Consider the following 21584-nt stretch of genomic DNA (forward strand, 5'->3'; position numbering starts at 1 on the left):
ATTCTTAAATGCAATAAAGTTATTTCTTCAATTAGGTAAGCAATAATTATATAAAAAAAAAATTACTTCTGAATATGAGGCATTTGTCTAACCCTTAAGTCGGCTCTACTAATTAGTTAAGCCAACGAATCTGCATAACACTAAACTATAAATCTCCTATAGTACATAACTTTGTACTTATAACTACATTCAATTTTTGAGTATAATCTTTTAAAGGCAAGAACAAGTAAACCATTTGTTCAACTACTTAGCAACAGGAATGACTATATGTGCCAGCTTCTAGCGATCCAAAACTCCCACCAACCATTTTTTTAGAGCAACAAATCAAAACAAAATGCTAGAATATTGCGTGGACAACAATAAAAACCCAAAACAGATAATATATTATGAAAACATAAAACTACACCTTTTCTTTTCCAATAAAAAACTACAAAAAAAATATGACATTATCCAACTAAAGAAATACAATATAATGGAGTAATGTCCAAATGTTCGCATAGTAGTTTATGTAAGTGCATGCAAGTAAGAAGTTGATCAACAACACACCTACCTTACCTTTCATGACTTTAAAGTCCATTCTTCACGTTCTATTCCCTAGCTATATATACGTATTAGCAATTAGATTTTTATACACAAACAAGTTTTCTCTTCTTCTCAATTTGAAGTATATCTTCTTCGTATCACACAATAATTTTTTCAGCTTTGATCAACATTAACATGGCTTATCAACGCCTCCCAAACTTCATGTTACCACTTCTGGCTCTTACATTTTCTTTCTGTATCAGTAGCATAATGGTTGCCGAAGCGTCACGCCAGTTGTTAGAGACCACTCCTAGCTTTCCCAAGGTACCTGAGATTCCGAAGCCCGAGCTGCCCAAGTTGCCCGAGCTGCCAAAGTTTGAAATTCCTAAAGTTCCTGAACTACCAAAGCCCGAAGCCCCTAAATTGCCTGAGGTGCCTCATGAGTTGCCAAAGCCTGAAATTCCTAAGGTTCCTGAAGTTCCAAAACCCGAAGCCCCAAAGTTGCCTGAGCTGCCAAAGCCCGAAATTCCGAAGGTTCCTGAAGTGCCAAAGCCTGAACTCCCTAAGGTTCCTGTACTACCAAAGCCTGAAGTCCCTAAGTTGCATGAACTCAGCCATGATGATGCCCCCAAGGTACCCGAATTGCCAAAATTTGAAGTTCCTAAGTTTCCTGAACTGCCAAAACTTGAAGCTCCTAAGATGCCTGAGTTGCCTAAATTTGAATTTCCTAAGCTTGAGATTCCAAAATTGCCTGAACTCCCACATGAGCTTCCTAAGCCCACTTTGCCAACCATTCCTGACACCGCACCTCATACCAGTAAGCCTTGAGCATTTAATGGAGTGCTGGTTTCAGTGGCAGATTTAAATATTGCTTGATCAGTTTCAAGTTGCATGTGCTGTTTCTTTATGAATTCGTTTATTTAGCTACATAGCTATTGGATTCTTATATCTTACAATCTTTTACCAATATTGTTGTATACGTGTGATTAAATATTTATGATAAGTTTCTAGCGAATATTGTATTTTTTTTTCTTTTGACATCCTTATATTTTATAATAAATATTATATCTCACCCACTTTAATGATTATTGTGTCCCGTTTGATCTGTAATGCTCATGATACGCGCGCATGTAACTTTATAATACTTATTAACAAATTATTACAACAACAAAAAAAGTGAAAAGTACCCTTTTGCCAAAACTAATTTTCAAATATCATTACATATATATTAAAAAATATTACAAAAAATATATTTTTTGAAATAAATTCTTAGTGAATAAAATATTTGTTTTAAATAATAAAAAATATTAAAACTAAAAAATTGATTGTTTAGCATTTAAAAATTAAAAATTCATATTCTGTACATAACAAAATTTCAAAATTCACAATCTTAAAATAAGTAATTAATAGTCATCAAAAAGTTACTCTTAAGTGGTGTGTGGAATGAAATTAGAATAGTAATGTGAATAGTCATAGAATAGAATAAGAATGGTAATGAGAATGTTATTATGTTGTTTAGTTTAGTTTAGTTTAGTTTTGGAATGAATATTGGAATCATAATTCTTTTGTTTGGTTTGGTGTTGGAACGAAATGAAAAATAGTGATGTATTGACCTAAGTGTCCTTACTTTTTTTTTTTTAATATAAAATTCAAGTAAATTAAAAAATATATTTATGATTTAAATACATAAGAAAATAATATTAATATTTTTATTTAAGCATATACTCAATGGAATGGGGTTTAGAATATTAATGGGGAAGAGTATTAATCCTGGTGTGGTTAATACATAATTGCTACATTTATATGTAATTGTTTTTCTTTAATTCTAGAATGAATAAAAAACAAGGTTAAAAGAGTCATTGTCACGAATTTAGCCCTAGGTAGTGGCAGAAGTATAATATCCATAACTTGGGTGGTCAAGAGTCAATATTTGACCCTTGTTTGGAAAATAATGTTTATAAGCAATCCTATAGTTTATACTATAAATTACAATAATCATAAGTCCAAAAATAATGGAATAACTCCTATAATTATATAGAAAATAATAGTAATAAAATTGGGATCATTTTAATTATATATACGTTTAAAAGTAATATTTCACACAGTTATGTGATCACTAAATAGTTAACTTTAATAAGTCACAAATAAAAAATATATACTTAGCATCTGTAATTCCTCAAAACTAAATAATTTAGCTCAATTCCAATTCATATACCTTAATAGAATCAAGGATAATTCCCAAGTCATACACATTTCCTTGAAACCAAGAAATCAAGATTAAACTAGGAAAAATCCAAATGACGGATTCTCATCCATCCTCATATCCACTAGTCTCAACTGAGTGTTTCCTGAAAGAGAGAAATAGGAGGTTATCTTATAAAGTCTTGTAGGAAAACAACTAATCACTAACGACCGATAGTTTTAATAAAAATCCTTGAATGGTTAGCTTTTTAAAATAAAACATATCATCATGTGTAAACAAAAACAGAGAGACCACGAATAATTACAAGAGACAAACTACACGTGCACATCACACCATCCACTAAATCCCTAGTTCACAATACCCATCATAGAAAACGACATCCTAAATTGGGTAGTCGTGCTTGATAAGCACCATAAGAGTTGACTCAGCTCACATCGTGTATACAGATACTAGGTCTTTACACTTAGAGGTGGGTGAACACCTAACCTACTTATGATGACACGAAGACTAGGTCGTGAAACAACAATATGCACAAATTATGATCAATATGGATCTCAACAATATAACCAAATGCAGTAAAATATAATAACAAAAGAACATATTCCCTTTATTTTAAAAAATTGGGTTGCATAATGGCTGCCTATGAATAAAACCCAAAATCATAATCTGCATAAATAAGCATATAAATATATATTTGGCACTCAGTGGCCTCAGAACAGTCCAAAAAAGCATGCAAATTAAGTTTTCAATTATTCAAACATTTTATAAATAAAAAATTTGAATATGTCTAATATTATTCGATACATATAAAACAAGTTCAATAATCAAATTGAGTCTTACCTCCTTAGAATTGTCGGTCCGTGTCCAAATAAACTCTCCTAAGCTTAACAGTGATCCTAGAGTGATTTAGTCCAATTTTAATATCACGTTTTCCCCAAGCGGTGCATAGTGGCAGTTGATGGCGGCAGCGAGCGGTGCACCGAAAATGTCAACGAAGGTAGGCATGGCATATATCAAAATGACCCCCTCGATGAGTACATCACAAATGTGCAGCCCACACTACTACAAAAAAGGCTTTTTAGGGCTCGCATTACGAGCCCTCTATTTGAGAGCCTTAAAGAGTGATAATTTTTAGGGCTCGCAACGAATCTTTTTATGGCATGTGTTATGAGCCTTGAAAGAATATTTTTAGGGCTCGCAATGCGTGTCCTAAAAGATCCCGTTGCACTACTACAAAAACACCTTTTTAGGACACATTTTTAGGACACTCACATAAATGCGAGTCCTAAAAAAGTCTCCTGGACCTTTTAGGACTCGCATTGCGAGTCCTTATAGAATTTGTTTTAGGACTCGCGGAGCGAGTCCTAAAAACTATGTGTGTTCTAAAAGTTTGAGTTTTTTTTAAACAAACACCTCCTGGACTTTGCGAGTCCTAAAACAATGTTTTTAGGACTCGCATTGCGAGTCCTAAAAACTTATGTATATCATAAAATTTTGAATTTTAAAAAGCAGGAGATTTTTAGGACTCGCGTTGCGAGTCCTAAAAGAATGTTTTTAGGACTCGCATTCCGAGTCCTAAAAACATTATTCGCGAGTCCTAAAAACTTATGTGTATCATAAAATTTTGAATTTTGAAAATTTTCGAATTCCCACTAATTTTTTGAAGTGTTCTCATTTAATTAATTATTTATTAGGAAATAATTAATAAAAAATAATTATTATGTGTTGGGAAATAATATTTAACAATATATATTTTTTTTTACATTTCATTTTTATATTTTAAATGTTTTATCATATACATAATACCTAATCCTAATAACCTAATAGAACTCAGCCGCCTCCTTCTTTCATCTTCTTCTTCTTCAACATAAACAACTCAGCCGCCTCCTTCCTCCTCCTTCTTCTTCTTCTTCTTCTTCAACAGAAAGAACTCAGCCCTTAGCCACTCATCATCAATAGTTGCAGACGACGACCGACGGTGGCGCAAATCTTCGGGCTGGGTGGTTCTCGGCAATGGCGGCGGATTCAAGCGACGCAGGGGCATGAACTTTCGGGCTGGGTGGTTCTCGGCAACAACTACGGCTTCGAGCGACGCAGGGGCGACGACTTCAAGCTTCGGCCGACGCATGCTCGGTCTAGGTGGTTCTTCTCGCCGACGACTTCGGGCGACGTTGGGGCTCATCGGTGCAAGGCTTCTGGCTGGGGCTCAATGTCGACGGCGACTGGTGGTTCTCGGCGCCTCCGTCCACCACGGTAGTTGTTTCTGAATGTTATATATATATTGATTTAATATTTATTTAATATATAAATGTTATTTTTGAATTATATATATATATTGATTTGAATATTATTAGAGTATATATATATATATATTGTTAGAGTATACTGTTATGTTATTAGTTGGTAATGCTGTTCAGTTAGTTACGTAAAGGTCTTAGTCTTGTATAAATACATTTTCAGTGTAACAGAGTAAGGCAATAATACAGAATAATCATTGTCATTCAACTTCTTCTTTGGACTTTACACCTACACCAACATCAAATGATAAATCAGAAGAAGAAGAAGAAGATACAGTACAGAGGGGAAGAGGTCCATAATTCAGATAGTGAGGAGATGAGGGAGAAAGATACAACTGAGGTGAGGAGGTCAAGAAAAAGGGCAAATCTGTGTAGACGTGTTGTTTCAAAAGTTTGAGCGAGCATACTATACAGACATGTTGTTTCTTTGACCGCTACAATTAGATTGACTATTATATGTACTCTAAAGTTCTAAACAACTCAATTTGATTGTTTATGTAGATTTAATTATATAAAATTGTTGTTTATCTTTAGAATTAATTAGAATGGCTGTTAATTGTTGTGTCTATTTTGTTATTTTAATTTATAAGTTTTCATAATTGTATATAAATGTTTAATTTAAAAAGTTATTTTTAATTTAAAATAAAAATAAATTATTTTTAAAAAACTAAAAATAAAATTTTTCAGGACTAGCAATGCGAGTCCTAAAAACATTAATTTAGGACTCGCAATGAGAGTCCTAAAAAATTACTTAAAGACACTCAACCAGATTTTTTAGGACTTGCATTGTGAGTCCTAAAAGAATGTTTTTAGGACTCGCACATTCTTTTAGGACTCGCATTGCGAGTCCTAAAAATATTCTTTTAGGACTCGCAATGCAAGTCCTAAAAAACCTTAGTTTTTAAGGCTCTCAAATAGAGGACTCGCGGGGCGCGAGTCCTAAAAACTTTTTTAGGACTCGCAATGCTAGTCCTAAAAAACCTTTTTTGTAGTAGTGTTGAGTGCCTTTAAATAAAGTTTTTAGGTCTCTCTTTGCATGCCCTAAAATAATAATTTTTAGGGCTCACAATGTGAGTCCTTAAAAGTTATATTTTTAATTTTTTTTAAAAATAATTCATATTTATTTTAAATTAAAAATTACGATTTAAATGAAACATTTATATACAAATCTGAAAACTTATAGAATAAAATAACTAAACTTGTACATTCAATGAGATAGTTACAAATCTAAAAAAAAAAATTTGGAACAAATATTAATAATCAATCTTATCACATTTATAATATAAAACTAAGAAATCTAATAATGATAACTTGAGTTAACAATGGAACCCCATAATATCATAACTTGACTTGATGATGGATTCTTCAAGAAACTTCTTCTTCCCTTTGCAAAAGCTCATCCTCATCAATATCACCATGAGCGTTCTAGTTTCTACCCATGGTCCAATTTTAACCGAATGTCATTTTCACTACAATAATAATATATATATACATATAAATATATAAGGTTCTTGTGCAATTACAAAACACACCATTAAATGTTGAAAAACACGTACTTCATAAAAAATTCTAGCATATTCCATCATCAAAAGCCAAACAACTTCCACTCAATATTATTAAGCAGTTAAAAAAAAAACTAGCTCTCCATCAATATCTCAATAATCATCAAATTTTCATAAATAATCATAATAAAAACTATTCATATGAATATTCCCTAAAATTTTAATTGATCTTCAATGAAACACAACAATAAATTTCACACTACCACCTCTCATTAAATCTGAAATTCAGCAATCATTTCAGCATACACCATTAGCACAATCATTATGCTCAAGAATGCAAGCCAAATCACTAACTCCAAATTTTGAATGTAATTCACAATCAAACAAAATCAACCAATAAGACCTAACCATCAATCAATAAGTTAAACTTTCAGCATAAAATTTCTTCTCAATGCAGCAATAACTTTTCTAAAACTCCCAAAGATTTCAATGATAATCAATAAAATAAGCAAATCATAGCAATAATCCCTAATTAAAATTGTAGATAATCTTCAATAAAGCACAAGCACTTTACGCAGCTAACAAATGCTCAAGAAGAGTAAGAATATAAGTGAAAACAATAGCAATAATGCAAACAAAAATGAAGGAATTGTTTTCACAAGTCGAAGTTACATGAGAATAAGGCCAACAAAAACTAAATTTCATGAGAAATGCATATTGGCAACTTATAAATTATCCTACATGATACAACAACATTGTTTTGCTGGCCCAAAGAGTGTAACTTATCATACATGAATCATGATACAACAACATTATCTTTGAGAAGAAACAAAAATAAATTGTTAGTAAATAAAAGCCAAACAATGAAATTTTTCCAAATTTTAAATCACACTAGAAGATAAAATCACCCCATCAGCCACATCATTGTGGTGGTCATCTTTTTCATATTCCACACTTTCTACAAGGACAACAAATATAGTTTGGATTTTTGGCATGACCCAAACTAAATTTAAGAAACTCATCGACCCCTTTTATATATTCCACTAACAACCTATCGGCTAACATCCATTCATTTCCCATATTGTACCTATTTGTTTTAATAAAAAATACAAATTAAGAAACAAAAATAAACATACAAAACAAAAATAAATATAAAAAATCTACTAAAAATCGGACAGCATATCCCTTAATTTACTAACCTAGCCATCTGTCACAATCAACACCAACAATTCAAATAAATCAAACAACACACATGTTTTCATCCATATATCATCGCAGGATACATAATTCTAGAATATCTAAGATATTCAAACTCCACTATGAAAAACAATATTAAATATTTGACATTTATAAAACCTTATTATTGAATAACTTGTAATATTTATAGCTACAATTATATAATATATTAGAAAAAGAGCACTGGACTTTGAATATGCCCTATATTTATTAGAGAATGAGCAAATAATTGGTTTTCACCATTTGTATCAGCTAAAAACCAAACAATAACAAAGAAACCCAGAGAAAATATATAGAACAAGACAAGATTCAAAAGAGTACAAGCAATACATCAAGTTTCACTCATTTTCTATTACCTCTCCAAAGCTTATCTCAATAAAACAATAAACAAAGTTTAAATATGCAAAATAGCCATAAAAACTAGTTTCTTATATACATATATAAACAACAAGCATATTAAAATAATAGTCAACAACATAAAGATTACGATAGGTTTTCTTGTGGTTCTTTTGAAGTAGGTTCTGAGAATTAATATAAATGTAAATGTTATACAATATCATTATTATAATAAAACATAATACAATACTAGATATTAAATAACTATATTTATATAAATTTAAATGTTATAAAATATTATTATGATAATAATATATAATTCAATTTTTTACTAATTATATTACTTTGAATTCAAATATTATAAAATATTATTATTGTAATAATATTTAATACAAGAATAGATATTTAATACTTATATCAATATAAATTTAAATATTATAAAATATCATTATAAAAATACTATACAATACATAATCTTAATTTTTATTAAAAAAATTATCATTTATGTTTTAAAAACATTATCATATTATATATGTATTTAAAAAATATATGTTTTGGTTTAATTTTCTATTTAATATGTTTATGTCATTCTTTTATATATAATTTTGTTTATTTATTTAAAATTTATATGACATGAAATAAATTTAATAAATATAATTAATAAATTATATAAATAAAACTAAGCAAACGTGTATTTTACGTTGCTTGTATCTAGTATATCTCTTCTATATAAAAAATGTGTAAATAACGAAAATTCTTTGTTTTAACGGTTTTTTTTCCGTTGACTATAAATGTATATTCTTATATTTAACAATATATTCATATATTTAACGTATAAACATGACTTAAACTTAAATAAAACTAAATAAATAAATAATTAAACAAATTTAAATATGATATTTTTGAGATATTTTACAATGATAATTATTTAAAAATAATAAAACCATATATTTTATAACTTAAATAAAATTTAATTAAACTTAAACTTAATATTATATTAACATATAATATATAATCTTTTATTGTCACTACCAAATTCAAAAAGTAGAACAAACATAAACTTAAATAAAAATAAATTAATTAATTAATTAAAATATGATATTTTAAAGATATTTTATGATAATTTAATTAACTAAATCATATTTATTTAAAAATAATAAATGCATACATATCATTTTTTTATCTTATAAATTTGTGTGATGGTATGTTTTTTATCAAGTAATTGGAGCTCTTTTTCTTAATCAAATTCACCAACGGATATTATGAGATACATTAGAAACTAAAAATAGTTTATGCATGTATATTACTGTCTACACTATGATTTTTTCTATTATTATTTTATTTCTATTATTAATTTCTTTTTAAATAATATTGTATTTTATATATATGTCATGTAGCCATGTAAATATATATATGTCAACGTTGTGTTTAGATGTCATATATGTAAAGATTATTGATAGAAATATTTATATATACTATAGAACTATAATTCATTTTATTGTATATATATATTTTAAAATAGTGAACCAATTTTTATTAAAATTATACACAATGTTTACAATATTAAAACTGAGCAAAAACGTGCATTGCACACATTGTTTTTACCTAGTATTTATATATATATATTTATATAAAAATAATTTATCGAAAACTAGCTAAGAATATACAAATGAGGTACAAGTTAATTAAGAATGAATTTAATATATGCATGAATAGATATCTACATATATATATTGCATTTTTTTAAATTGTTATAACAGTATAATAAATATATATTTTTAATCTAAAATATACTGATAATCTTTTTCTTTATCAAATATAAAATGTATTATTATATATATATATAATTAACATTTTTTTAAGGAATATAAAATTAACTTCTAAATATGAGGGCATTGGCTCAAGAAGAGTATGCCTTGGGCATTGCCTAACCCATGGCCCTGCTAATTAGTTAAGCTAACGAATCTAACAAAAGACAAAACTAAATATCTGATAGTACATAGCTTTGTACTTATAATTACTACATTCAATTTTTGGGTATAATATCTATTTAAGGCAAGAAAGTAAACCATTTGTTCAACTGCTTAGCATATGTGCCAGCTTCCAGCGATCCAAAACTCCTACCAACCGATTTTTTAGAGCAACAAATAAAAACAAAATGCTTGATTAATAACGTAGACTACAAAAAACCTAAAACTCATATATAAATATCATTCAAACATAGAACACCTTTTCATTTCCAATAAAAAAAAATGTGACATATAATTGATTAATATGGAAATGTTCGCATAGCTGTTAGTTAATACGGTAGTTTATATAAAAGCATGCAATTATAAGAAGTTGTTCAACAACACACCTACCTTACGTTTCATGACTTTAAAGTCCATTCTTCAAGTCTCGTTAGTACTATAAAAACGTATTAGCAATTAGATTTATATCCACAATTCAAGTTCTCTCTTCTTCTCAATTAGAATAAGTTTATCTTCTTTGTATCACACAATCATTTTTTCAGCTTTGATCAACATTAACATGGCTTATCCACGCCTCCCAAACTTCATGTCACCATTTCTGGTTCTTACATTTACTTTCTGTATAAGCAGCATAATGGTTGCCGAAGCATCACGCCAGTTGTTAGAGACTACTCCTACCATTCCAAACGTACCTGAGATTCCAAAGCCCGAACTCCCCAAGTTGCCCGAGCTGCCAAAGTTTGAAATTCCTAAAGTTCCTGAACTGCCAAAGCCTGAAGCCCCTAAGTTACCTGAGGTACCTCATGAGTTGCCAAAGCCCGATATTCCTAAAGTTCCTGAAGTTCCAAAATTCGAAGCCCCAAAGTTGCCTGAGGTGCCTCATGAGCTGCCGAAGCCTGAACTCCCTAAGGTTCCAGAAGTGCCTAAACCTGAACTCCCTAAGGTTCCTGAGGTGCCAAAGCCTGAACTCCCTAAGGTTCCTGAACTACCAAAGCCTGAAGTCCCTAAGTTGCATGAACTGAGCCATGATGATGCCCCTAAGGTACCCGAATTGCCAAAATTTGAAGTTCCTAAGTTCCCTGAACTACCGAAACTTGAAGCTCCTAAAATGCCAGAGTTGCCAAAATTTGAATTTCCTAAGTTGCCTAAGTTTGAGATTCCGAAATTACCTGAACTCCCACATGAGCTTCCTAAGCCCACTTTGCCAACCATTCCTGACACCAGTAAGCCTTGAGCATTTGATGGTGTGCTGGTTTTAGTGGCAGATTTAAATATTGCTCAGTTGCATGTTGCATTTGCTGCTTCTTTATGAAGTTCTTTATCTACCTAGCTATTGGATTTTTATATCCGTTATTAGTTACAATCTTTTACCAGTATTATTGCATACGTGTGTTTGAATATTTATGATAAGTTTCTTGCCATTATAGTTTTTTTTTTTTCTTTTTTCTTTTTGACATCCTTGTATTTTATAATAAATAATATATCTTACCCACTTTTATGATTATGTTCACGTGAGTTTAAGTCTTTTCAACAATACTGCAACAGAAAGAATATCTTATAATTCTTATACGTTGTTCTAAATTTTATAATACGTAATCAGATTTAAATAATGAGCAATAATTATTATTGCCTCACTCTCCGGTACGTGCGTGTTTATCGATCTCCCGATCCCCTGATCCAAAATGCGCTTTGTGATCTGTTTCTTTTTCTTTTTTCTATGATTTCCGATCTATTATAAAACAAGTTAGAATATAAATTAAAAATCACAGGATGAAAGAGGTTATTTAGTGTTTGAGTACCAGTGGGCTGGACACAAAATATATGGATGTGTCTAAAGAGACTGCCAAATTATTAGAAAAATCCACAACCATGTCATATCAAAAAATACTAATATACAACATGATTATTAAACGTTAATACAACACGATTATTAAACGTGTCAAAAACTCAGATACGAACACAACTCAATTATTAAATATATGTTACCCAAATTTATTTATGTTCGTGTCGTCTCATATCACGCTGTTGTGACTCGAATGGCAACTCCTAAAAACAATTGTAATAGGTACTTAGAGATGACAAATACTTTTGTCTCAAATTTTAAAAAATAAATCATAATTAGTTAGATTTTTTATTTGTATTGTAACAATATGCCCTCCCAACAAACAATATGTTGTTTTCATTAAATAAATTTAGAAAAAGATATTTAATTTATATATTAATCATTAGATAATATTTTTTATTGAACCATTAGAGATATATATATATTAAAACTAAAGTTTGTTAAGGGAAAATGGCATCATAAATACCCAATATTTTTTTTGTAGCACTTATATATATACTAGATACAAGCAACGTGTATATGCACGTTTGCTTAGTTTTATTTATAGAATTTATTAATTATTTCTATTAAATTTATATAAATGTCATATAAATTTTGAAATAAATATCTTATTTTAATTAAACAATTTATTTATTTTTGTTTAAGTTTATGTTTGTTCTAATTTTTGAATTTGGGAGTGACAAAAAAAAATTATATATTATATATTTAATGTAATATTAAATATTATACGTTGATTTTAAATTTAAGTTTCTTGCTAGTTTTTTTTTTAAATAATTTGTTGCTAATTCACAGTAGATTGTATTATATGTTTAATATGATATTATTTTAATAAATAAGTTTAAGTTTAATTAAATTTTAATTGAAGTTATAAAACGTATGATTTTATTATTTTTAAATAATTATCATTGTAAGATATCTCAAAAATATCATATTTTAATTTGTTTAATTATTTATTATTTTAAAATAATTATCATTGTAAAATATCTTTAAAATATCATATTTTAATTTGTTTAATTATTTATTATTTTTAAATAATAATCATTGTAAAATATCTCAAAAATATCATATTTTAATTTTTTTTAATTATTTATTTTATTTTATTTAAGTCTAAGTGTTTATAAACTACAGTTAAATATAAGAATATTCTGTTAAGTATAAGAATATTCTGTTAAATTTAACATTAAAAATATAAAAAACCGTTAAAACTAAAAATATATGTTATCTACACACTTATTATATAGAAGAGATATACTTTTTTTCCTTTTATTATGGGAGTAATATCAAATGTTGCTCAAACAATGTATGCGTCGCTACCTAGTTTCTTATGCTCCACTTTCAACAACTAACTACATAGTTAGCCAAGGGAAACTTGTAGTTTTGACTCACAAAATTTTTCTTTTATGAAAACTTACGTTTAGAGTAACTTTTATTTAAATGAATAAAATCATGTGGAAATAAACTTAACTATTAAATCGACCCTAGGGATCCCAAAATTTAATAAAACCATAACCAACATTCAAACATTTAAAAGAAAAATGGATAAACTGAACTTCAAAACTTCGAACAACTTATATAAAACTAGCTTTAACATGTAAAACTGATTGTGAGAACCTCAACCTCGAGTCGGTGTTCGCAACTTCAACTCATCACCACACTAAGTGCATGTAGTCTTACCCTTACCTGCAACATAGAGAACAAATCATAGCTAATGGACAGTAAGAAAGTTCTACAAGTCATAACTCACTCACAACATCATGAAATTGGCAAATTGGGAAAATATAGACACATACCTAACCCAACATATCTTTTGCCCCGCCTAACTCACTAACCCAAGAAATATGTTGGTGGTTTGTGCAACTCTAGCTAGTTATTGCCCCTATCCAACATGCATTAACATATTATTACATATAAATGACTATAACTCAAACTCATAACCATAAAAAAAATGATATAATCATAGTTTCACACAACCACACCAAGAAATTGATTCCTCAAGAGAACCAAACCCAGAAATCAATTTCCCAATAGAACTGGAAGAAGTTGTTTCTAGGTTGGCATCTCCCAAAATTAAAGTCAGATATTGACATTCCATAGACAAGCACAGAAGTCGAGCCCTAGCTAAGCGAAGAGAAAAGAGTTCTTCAAAGGGGAGGATGCGAAGGTTGAAGGGGTCGGGGCTTGGGTTTGATGTCACTAACTAGGAGACAACACTACAAGAAAAAATACTTTCAATAAGATCGAAAAAGTATTATCACATATATACCATAACACTTTTTGATGTGTTAAGGAAAGCGGTGTTATAGTAGGTCGGAGCACTTTGCATAACACTTTTCCATAGTTATAGACATGTGTTATGGTATAGCCTACGATAACACTTTTGTTGTGTTATTTTAATAGTTAGATAAGCATTTCATTATGTTATTTATAAATAGATTATATAACACTTTCTTGTACTTGTAAAGTAGTGTTATGATACACTTTATAATAACACACTTTCTGCTTTATAGAAAATAGTTTGCATAACATAATTTTATGCTTATAAACCAGTGTTATTGTAAAAGATACAATAACACATTTTTTGTATTATTCTAATATTTGGATAAGCTTGAATTATTATTATATAAACATGTACATAATAATTATTTTTTATTGCTTTAATTCAAACCCGCTTCATTTAATATACTTAAGACACCATTAACATTGTACAAATATATTTTTGAGTACTAATTATATGGTTCATAACACATATAACAAAATAATTGTGTCAAAATACATTCAAGATTATCTAAAAAACAATCCAAAAATCTTAAGATATTCAACACTACCGAATTAACATAAACAAAATGTTCTCACAATAGTCAACAAAATAGTCTTAAACAGTTGCATATTCAAAAGTAAAGGTAGAAATTCATGATCTTCCAAATGTCAGCACACCAAAGCCTTCCAAATCAGATTTTCTTTTGCACTTCACTTATTGAATCTGGTAAATAAAACATAAAAGAAAAACTAATGAGGTCATGAAATATCATATCATTCATCTAAAATAGTCAATAATATCATGACGCATAACCAAATTTACAATAATTGAGTTTGAATAATAAACAAATTATATTACACACATTACTACAACTATCTATACTCAAGTGACCTTAGAAATTTAATTAAATGATGCATAATATTAATTCAAGTGACCATGGACGCAAGCACCAACACTTCCAAAAAACATCATAGCATAGTCTACTCTATCAACACCACTAAACAAGCCAAATATTGAAAGAGTGGTGGTGCTGCTGCTAGTTTTATTTCTCTCTTAGAGCCATATTAATAAAGATTCTTTACAAAACTGAACTAACGATTTATTTATATATATAAACTGAAACTCTCTAAGCGTAGAAGACTTACCATCCAAAGATCTAAAGCCTATACTATTCGGGGACTGATGAGGAGAAGCTGAGAGGTGTGAGTGCGTGATTGTGTATCTCAGGAAAATAACTTCAATGAGCTGTCTATGGAGTGGTGAGGAGAAACATCAATTTCAGAACAGAGGGACAATAAGGCTTTGGGGTGCTGAAGAGGGAAAGGGGAAAATCATAAATAAGGCATCGCCAGAAATCTCAGCTTGTGAGATATATATTACAAGTGATGCATAAATTGTTGATCACTCTCTTGATACAAGATGCTTTGAGTAAATTATAATTTTATCAAACTCTCTTCGCTCAGCAAAAGTTGCAACAACTTTTGGAATTACTCTGGCTTTGATATAAATTTTCAATGCAAGGTCGTTGTCCACGGTCTACAATGAGACATGATCAGAGCATCAGCATCAGACATACCATAAACAACATGACACGAGCATTATTTGAAGTAAACAACTAAATTATTGCCAAGAGAAAAGAAGCACAAGACTGTGTAATTAACAAATTCCATAATGCTAACCTTCACAAGATCTCCTAACTCCTCACTGCATTCTAATTTGTCTTCTGCTAGACAATTTTCCAACAAATTCTTCTTATTCTGGTTCACAACAAGACGTGATAGTTCCAATGACTCGAAAGCATTAAGCTTTCCGCTGGTCAAGAGAGTGCCAGAATAATGCAAAAGGGGTGGTGTTTGTCCAGTTTTTACAGGAACACTCTGCAACAATAAGAATCACCATAAAAAGGATGTGTGAACTTGTATCTGTTGTTAAAGCCAATAATATCCAATTCCACTTCTATTCGATCCCCAACCCTCTAAACAAGGGGAAATAGCCATTTTGACAGGCATCCCATAGTAACAAACTGCCACAATATGGAATGCCACGTTTTGTATCATTGATAGAGAGTTTGTCTATTCTATAGTCTACACAACCTAAATTTGAGAATTACTTTAAATTTACATAGTAACAAGTTACAGAATAACTTGACACCAACATGACAACAAAAGTAAAGTGGAAAAATCTTAAATTTGGCAATTGTATCAAGAGTGTGAAGAATTCCTTGTGGAGACTCAGCAGCAAGTTCAACAACTTATTTATACTTCATATGCGCAAAGAGTTCTTGGAATCGCTGGACAACCTGAAATCAATCACATAATATAAATTTGTGATGAACCAACAAAAGGATGTATAAACTAGCTATATGCAGACTAATCATGATTCGTCTTTGTTCCTATGGCTATAATCAGACTTGATCATGTCATGTAAGAACAGGCTGAGTAAGATCCAGCCCTAAGTGATGTGGCATAATTTTGATTAGTTTGTGTTTAGCATCTTTCACTTAAATAGTGCGTGAAAGGATTCACTTCTCATAAATGGACTGGATTTATTGTGTTATATTTTTTGTACAGCCCACTCAGTAATCATCAGTCATGTTAAAGATTTAATAGAAACAAAAACACATCAGATTCTCAGCACCGGGAAGATTTCCTCTTTTTTCCAGATTGACAGCAAGCTCCAAATTGTTCAACTGCAAAAGGTCAAGATATAAAATTTAAATTCCAAATATTTATCATAATCTACTAACCATAAGGATAAACCAATTTGTGATACATGCCTGCCCACTAACGAAAGGCACAATTGTTTGTTCATTAACAGTAGCCAATTACACTTGGCCCCGCCTGTTAATTGCGTAAAATCCCCCTAGTGACGAAGCCTCCGATGTTAGGAAAATTGGATCTAGACTGATTCTATTTTTGTAAACTGCAGTAGCCGTCTCCAAGTCATAAACGAATAGCAGCCCGAGCTTGGTGATTACTTGTGTGATATTTGGAATATTGAGCATTAAAACAATTAATATTCATGGTGTTGAATACTGGGGCAGAACAAAAATATAAGAATCTCACTACCTGCATTGCAACGGGGAAATCATCTGCAAAATCTGGAGGAAAGAAAAGATATGCTTGTTTCTTTGTAAAAGAAGGTTTTCCTGCCAATAAGTTTGCAACGTTAAAATAGAGAAAAATTATTCATCAAGACAGAAAGATAGGAATAAATTTCTGATTAAGATTCTAGACCTATCAAACATATTTATCTTTTTTAATAAAGGGGGTGAATTAAATAATACTAAGCTAACCTGGTTGGGCACCAAGCTCTATAACTTGCAACTTTGATGTAATTTGGCCAGCATTAAAAGTATTTGTTGCAAAGGAAAGGAGAGTAAAAGGATTCTCATTCCCTAGAACCTGTATAAAATCGACAATCAATCAACAAATATGCATATATGATATGCATACCAAGTGTGATCGAAAACAAGAGAATTAAGAGAGATAAAGAGAGGGAGAAGTTAATTTACGTACTTTAAATTGTGCAAAAGCAGCAGCATGAGCTTCCAGAGCTTGACTTCTCTATTGTTCCACTAAAAAGAGTTGCATATTCCCTTTGACCAGATTTTGCCTTTGCAAACAGAGCAGATAAATAAATCAAGTACAAGAAATAGGACAATTAAAGCTCAGAGTCTGCCAAGCAACCAATAAGGTATTAAAGCATGTTACAGGAAAATTCGAAAGGACCATTTGGACAAGGCTCTTTGGCACTAACTAGTTACAGGAGAAGCAGTCCCTTCTATTCCAACTACATAGATTACACCATTACAAATGTAACATATAAATACCAAGAACATCAAATATATTGGCTTGAATGAGGATTCCCCTATGAAAAATCTATACATAAAGAATATCTGCATATGAGTATCAATCTACTAAATGATGTTACAATATAAAAGAACATGTATGTATTCAACAAAAATGCTCTCAATTAAAATTACAATATACCAACTAGTTATATTATATTGATGTCTTAGCCATAATTTAGATGAAACCTACAACACTTATTATTTTTATTTCAAGCTTTGTGATCTAAAATATTGATCTCAGGGTTAGCTCAAACTTGAGATCATTCCAAGATGGGTGTAAAAAAATTATATGCACACTCCATCTTGAGGGGAGTAATGTTACCTAAATTAGTTAAATTTTATGTTTAGTGAGTTGTTATATAACCAGCTATATAAGCTGGATTTATTCACCTTTGTACAGAACACTTTTCACAGAAAGAATAACAAGAAAGTTTTCTCTCTTTTGTTTCTAATACTATGCCTCAACACCTTGTTTTCATTAGTTAAACTGGCTCCATGCAGCTGGATGGGTCCTTACGATTTACACTAAAATTACAGAAGACTGAGCTAGATGATAGAGAGTATCACAAGTCACAATCTGAAATTCTCCAGTTCTATCACAAGTCTCAAATGAAAAAGGCATTCAGATCTTTATTGTTTGTTCCTATGTGGGCTTTATCTTTTTAGTTTTACAAACGATTCCATCATCATTTATGTAAAACCCTTAGATATGCTAGTCATATTTGCTAGACACCATGCACATCATATGTAGACCATAATTCAACAAAACAGGTAGAAGTAAAGTTTAAAATTATAAAAATCTGACAAAAAACTTACCAGATTTTCAGCAAAGACACCCACAACAGCACACAGTACTCTTGTTGGGTTTAACATAGGGCCCAATATATTAAATACAGTTTTTACTTTCAGCTTTTTCCTGACTGAGCGGACAAGCTTCATTGCTGGATGATATGTTGGAGCCATCATAAATCCAATGCCTGCTTCTTTCACACAGCTTGAAACTCCCTGTTATCAGGAGATAAATTAACCATATGATAATTAGTTCAATTACACTCTTACAAGATGAGAAGCTGCTGCTGACAAAGACATTGACAAATTTGAAATTGGTTTAGCATCTTATTAAACTACCAGCTTATTCATCTAAAACAGAAATTTTACAGCACCAAAATGGCTAATTGTACAATTACAAATAAGAATGAAGAATGAAAACAAAAGAATACTGATTTTAACTCAGACTTTTCCTCAAACAGATGGTATGCAACAAAACTTTGAGTATACTTTAATGACTTAATCGATGCTATAAACTTAAACACTAGCTGTGCCAAGTCAATAATTCAACAAACAAGCAAAGATCTAAAGACAATATATATACATATATAAATTCATAAGGATAGCTCTGCCATCTTTTGCTTAACTAAACCCCTTTTTTTTTTCTTCAGATTTCACTCATAATGCAAACACAAAGGCAGTAAGTGGAAAAAGAGAAGAAACTTGCAAATGGCATCATCTTAGGGACATGGACTCGATAGATTAGTGCACTTTTAAAACAGCTACAATGACTATTTGAACACAGTGTTCATTTTCATCAAAAAGAACATTCTAGGTTCTAATTCCTTCAAAACCCAAGTATATGATTTCATGTTCTTTCAAATATCAAGAATTCCATATTACAATTAGTATAGATATAAACTCTCTGAAAATAAGTTAAATTTGTTTTGATAATTCAAACTACCACAAAGCCCTCCACAATTTTAAGAATATCAATAATAAGAAATATGTGTTCATGTATATATGTGTGAGAGAGAAACAGGGGGAAAGGATAGAGAAGTTAAACAAAATTTACTTTCAATACTAATCCAACCACGACAGTAATAGAATTATTGAGATTAGCTTATGGGACATAGTAACAATAAAAATGAGATAGTAATTATCATAATATTGTACAAATTAAAGGCGCTCCATACTGTTTCCTTCAAGGTCTCTAGGCGCTCCTTATGTGTTGCAAAAAGGGATTTTTGGTGTAGTAAACTGCATGATTGAGATTCTAAAAGCAGCCTATACCAAAAAAGAAATTATTATAGTAAATAAATTCAACATAAAGAACTTAAAAAAAATAAAGGTAACCAAGCCAAGAAATAAATAAATAAAACCCCAATCTAATCAAAGAAAATACAATATTTTTTTTTTAATAAACACTTCTTCTCACCAATTTCCAAAAATAAACTACCACTAACTATTATTATTTTACTTATGCCAAACACATAAACCATCAAAAGGAGCATGTGCATAAACCAAAAGTAATTCATATCATATGTTATATAACAACTGTATGGAAAACAAGTGGTTGCATACTTGTTTGTTTTCTCAATCGTCAATGCTCTAGTAAAATCTGTCACAATTTTGCCTGTGTTCACACTCCTAGCCAACTAGTAAAGACTGTCTACTCAAAACAGGTTTAATTAATTAGAATTTGTAAAAGTAATGTCCCCACAAAATTAAAGAGCTTCAATCAAAAAATTTAAAATTATGATTATTTTAGCACTAGACATATATATCCTTGAAAGTACGACCAATAAGAAGAAAAAGACTTTCATACAAAGTTAAGTTTTGAGAGAACACTGAGTTAATGCTAAATTTATGATCATATCATCTTTTGTCGAAATCATATATGTACACACACCATCAAATCCAATTATACTAGAAAAATAAATAGAAGTTCTTGTAATTCATTGGAAAGAGAAAGACAAACAGAGAAGGAAAGTCGCTTACTAAGAAAACAAAATCTGAGTCCTCTTACATAAAAACTTATTGATTTTAAATCTATTTCTATGTGTTAGCATTCTTGTTTTATAGCAAACATATTTTGGTTTACACCATCATTTAAGGAAGCACCAAAAAAATAATAGATTTTCCATAACTTGTTGCAGCTGGAGAAAACTTCTTACTTAAACTGAAATATCATTAAATACAAAGCTAAGGCAAGAACTCTCATGTACAGTTGAAGAAACCCATCCAATTGCTTCCTCCAACATCATTTTGATTTTCAATCTGATTTTCAAAAAAGAAGAATAAGGCAGAAAAAGAAAAACAATTCCATCTCAAGAATTTTCTTTGTCTCAATTGCAACCAAATATCTAAAAGTCACAATACATATATGTAAGTATTCAAAAATCAATTAAACTCAATAACCAATATGAAATTATTCTACTTCATTGATATAGTCATCTTCCCTGCTTAAAATATAACGTGTTGTGTCTGAATATATTATGAGAAAAAAACTACTAGAGATATGTCTGAACATAGCAAACAAGCAGAAAATGAAGAAGAGGAGAAAAATAAAGCAAGAAATAAAATAGAAATGTAATACGTGATATTGTAGACTCCAAGAACTTTACATAACTAGTTAGAAAGTAGTAGTAATAGTAATAGCTAGTAGTATTTGTAGTATGTTTATGACTGTGGATTTTGGTTCAAGCCGGGACTTAGTTGGACACTCATAGCAACACTTGTAGATTTTATAAGTTTAACCTATAGTTTAAGAATATTAATTATAACCTAAGGTTTG

At 30.1% G+C, this 21584-nt stretch overlaps 2 protein-coding genes across 2 annotated transcripts; both read left to right on the forward strand.

Annotated features, from left to right (window-relative positions):
• Window positions 1-623: 623 nt before the first annotated feature.
• Window positions 624-1604, forward strand: LOC133781931 (protein PELPK1-like). Its single transcript, XM_062221039.1, has one exon. It carries the CDS (start codon window positions 718-720, stop codon window positions 1348-1350), a length of 633 nt encoding a protein of 210 aa, XP_062077023.1. The 5' UTR covers window positions 624-717; the 3' UTR covers window positions 1351-1604.
• Window positions 1605-10540: 8936 nt separating this feature from the next.
• Window positions 10541-11570, forward strand: LOC133781930 (protein PELPK1-like). The gene has a single exon (XM_062221038.1). It carries the CDS (start codon window positions 10626-10628, stop codon window positions 11298-11300), a length of 675 nt encoding a protein of 224 aa, XP_062077022.1. The 5' UTR covers window positions 10541-10625; the 3' UTR covers window positions 11301-11570.
• The last annotated feature ends 10014 nt before the right edge of the window (window positions 11571-21584 follow it).

Source organism: Humulus lupulus, chromosome 6 (assembly GCF_963169125.1).
Source record: "Humulus lupulus chromosome 6, drHumLupu1.1, whole genome shotgun sequence".
NCBI classification, from domain to species: Eukaryota; Viridiplantae; Streptophyta; class Magnoliopsida; order Rosales; family Cannabaceae; genus Humulus; species Humulus lupulus.

Bases quoted from the DNA above. Each gene is read 5' to 3' on its own strand.
- LOC133781931 (XM_062221039.1), top strand. From the start codon at position 718: ATGGCTTATCAACGCCTCCCAAACTTCATGTTACCACTTCTGGCTCTT.
- LOC133781930 (XM_062221038.1), top strand. From the start codon at position 10,626: ATGGCTTATCCACGCCTCCCAAACTTCATGTCACCATTTCTGGTTCTT.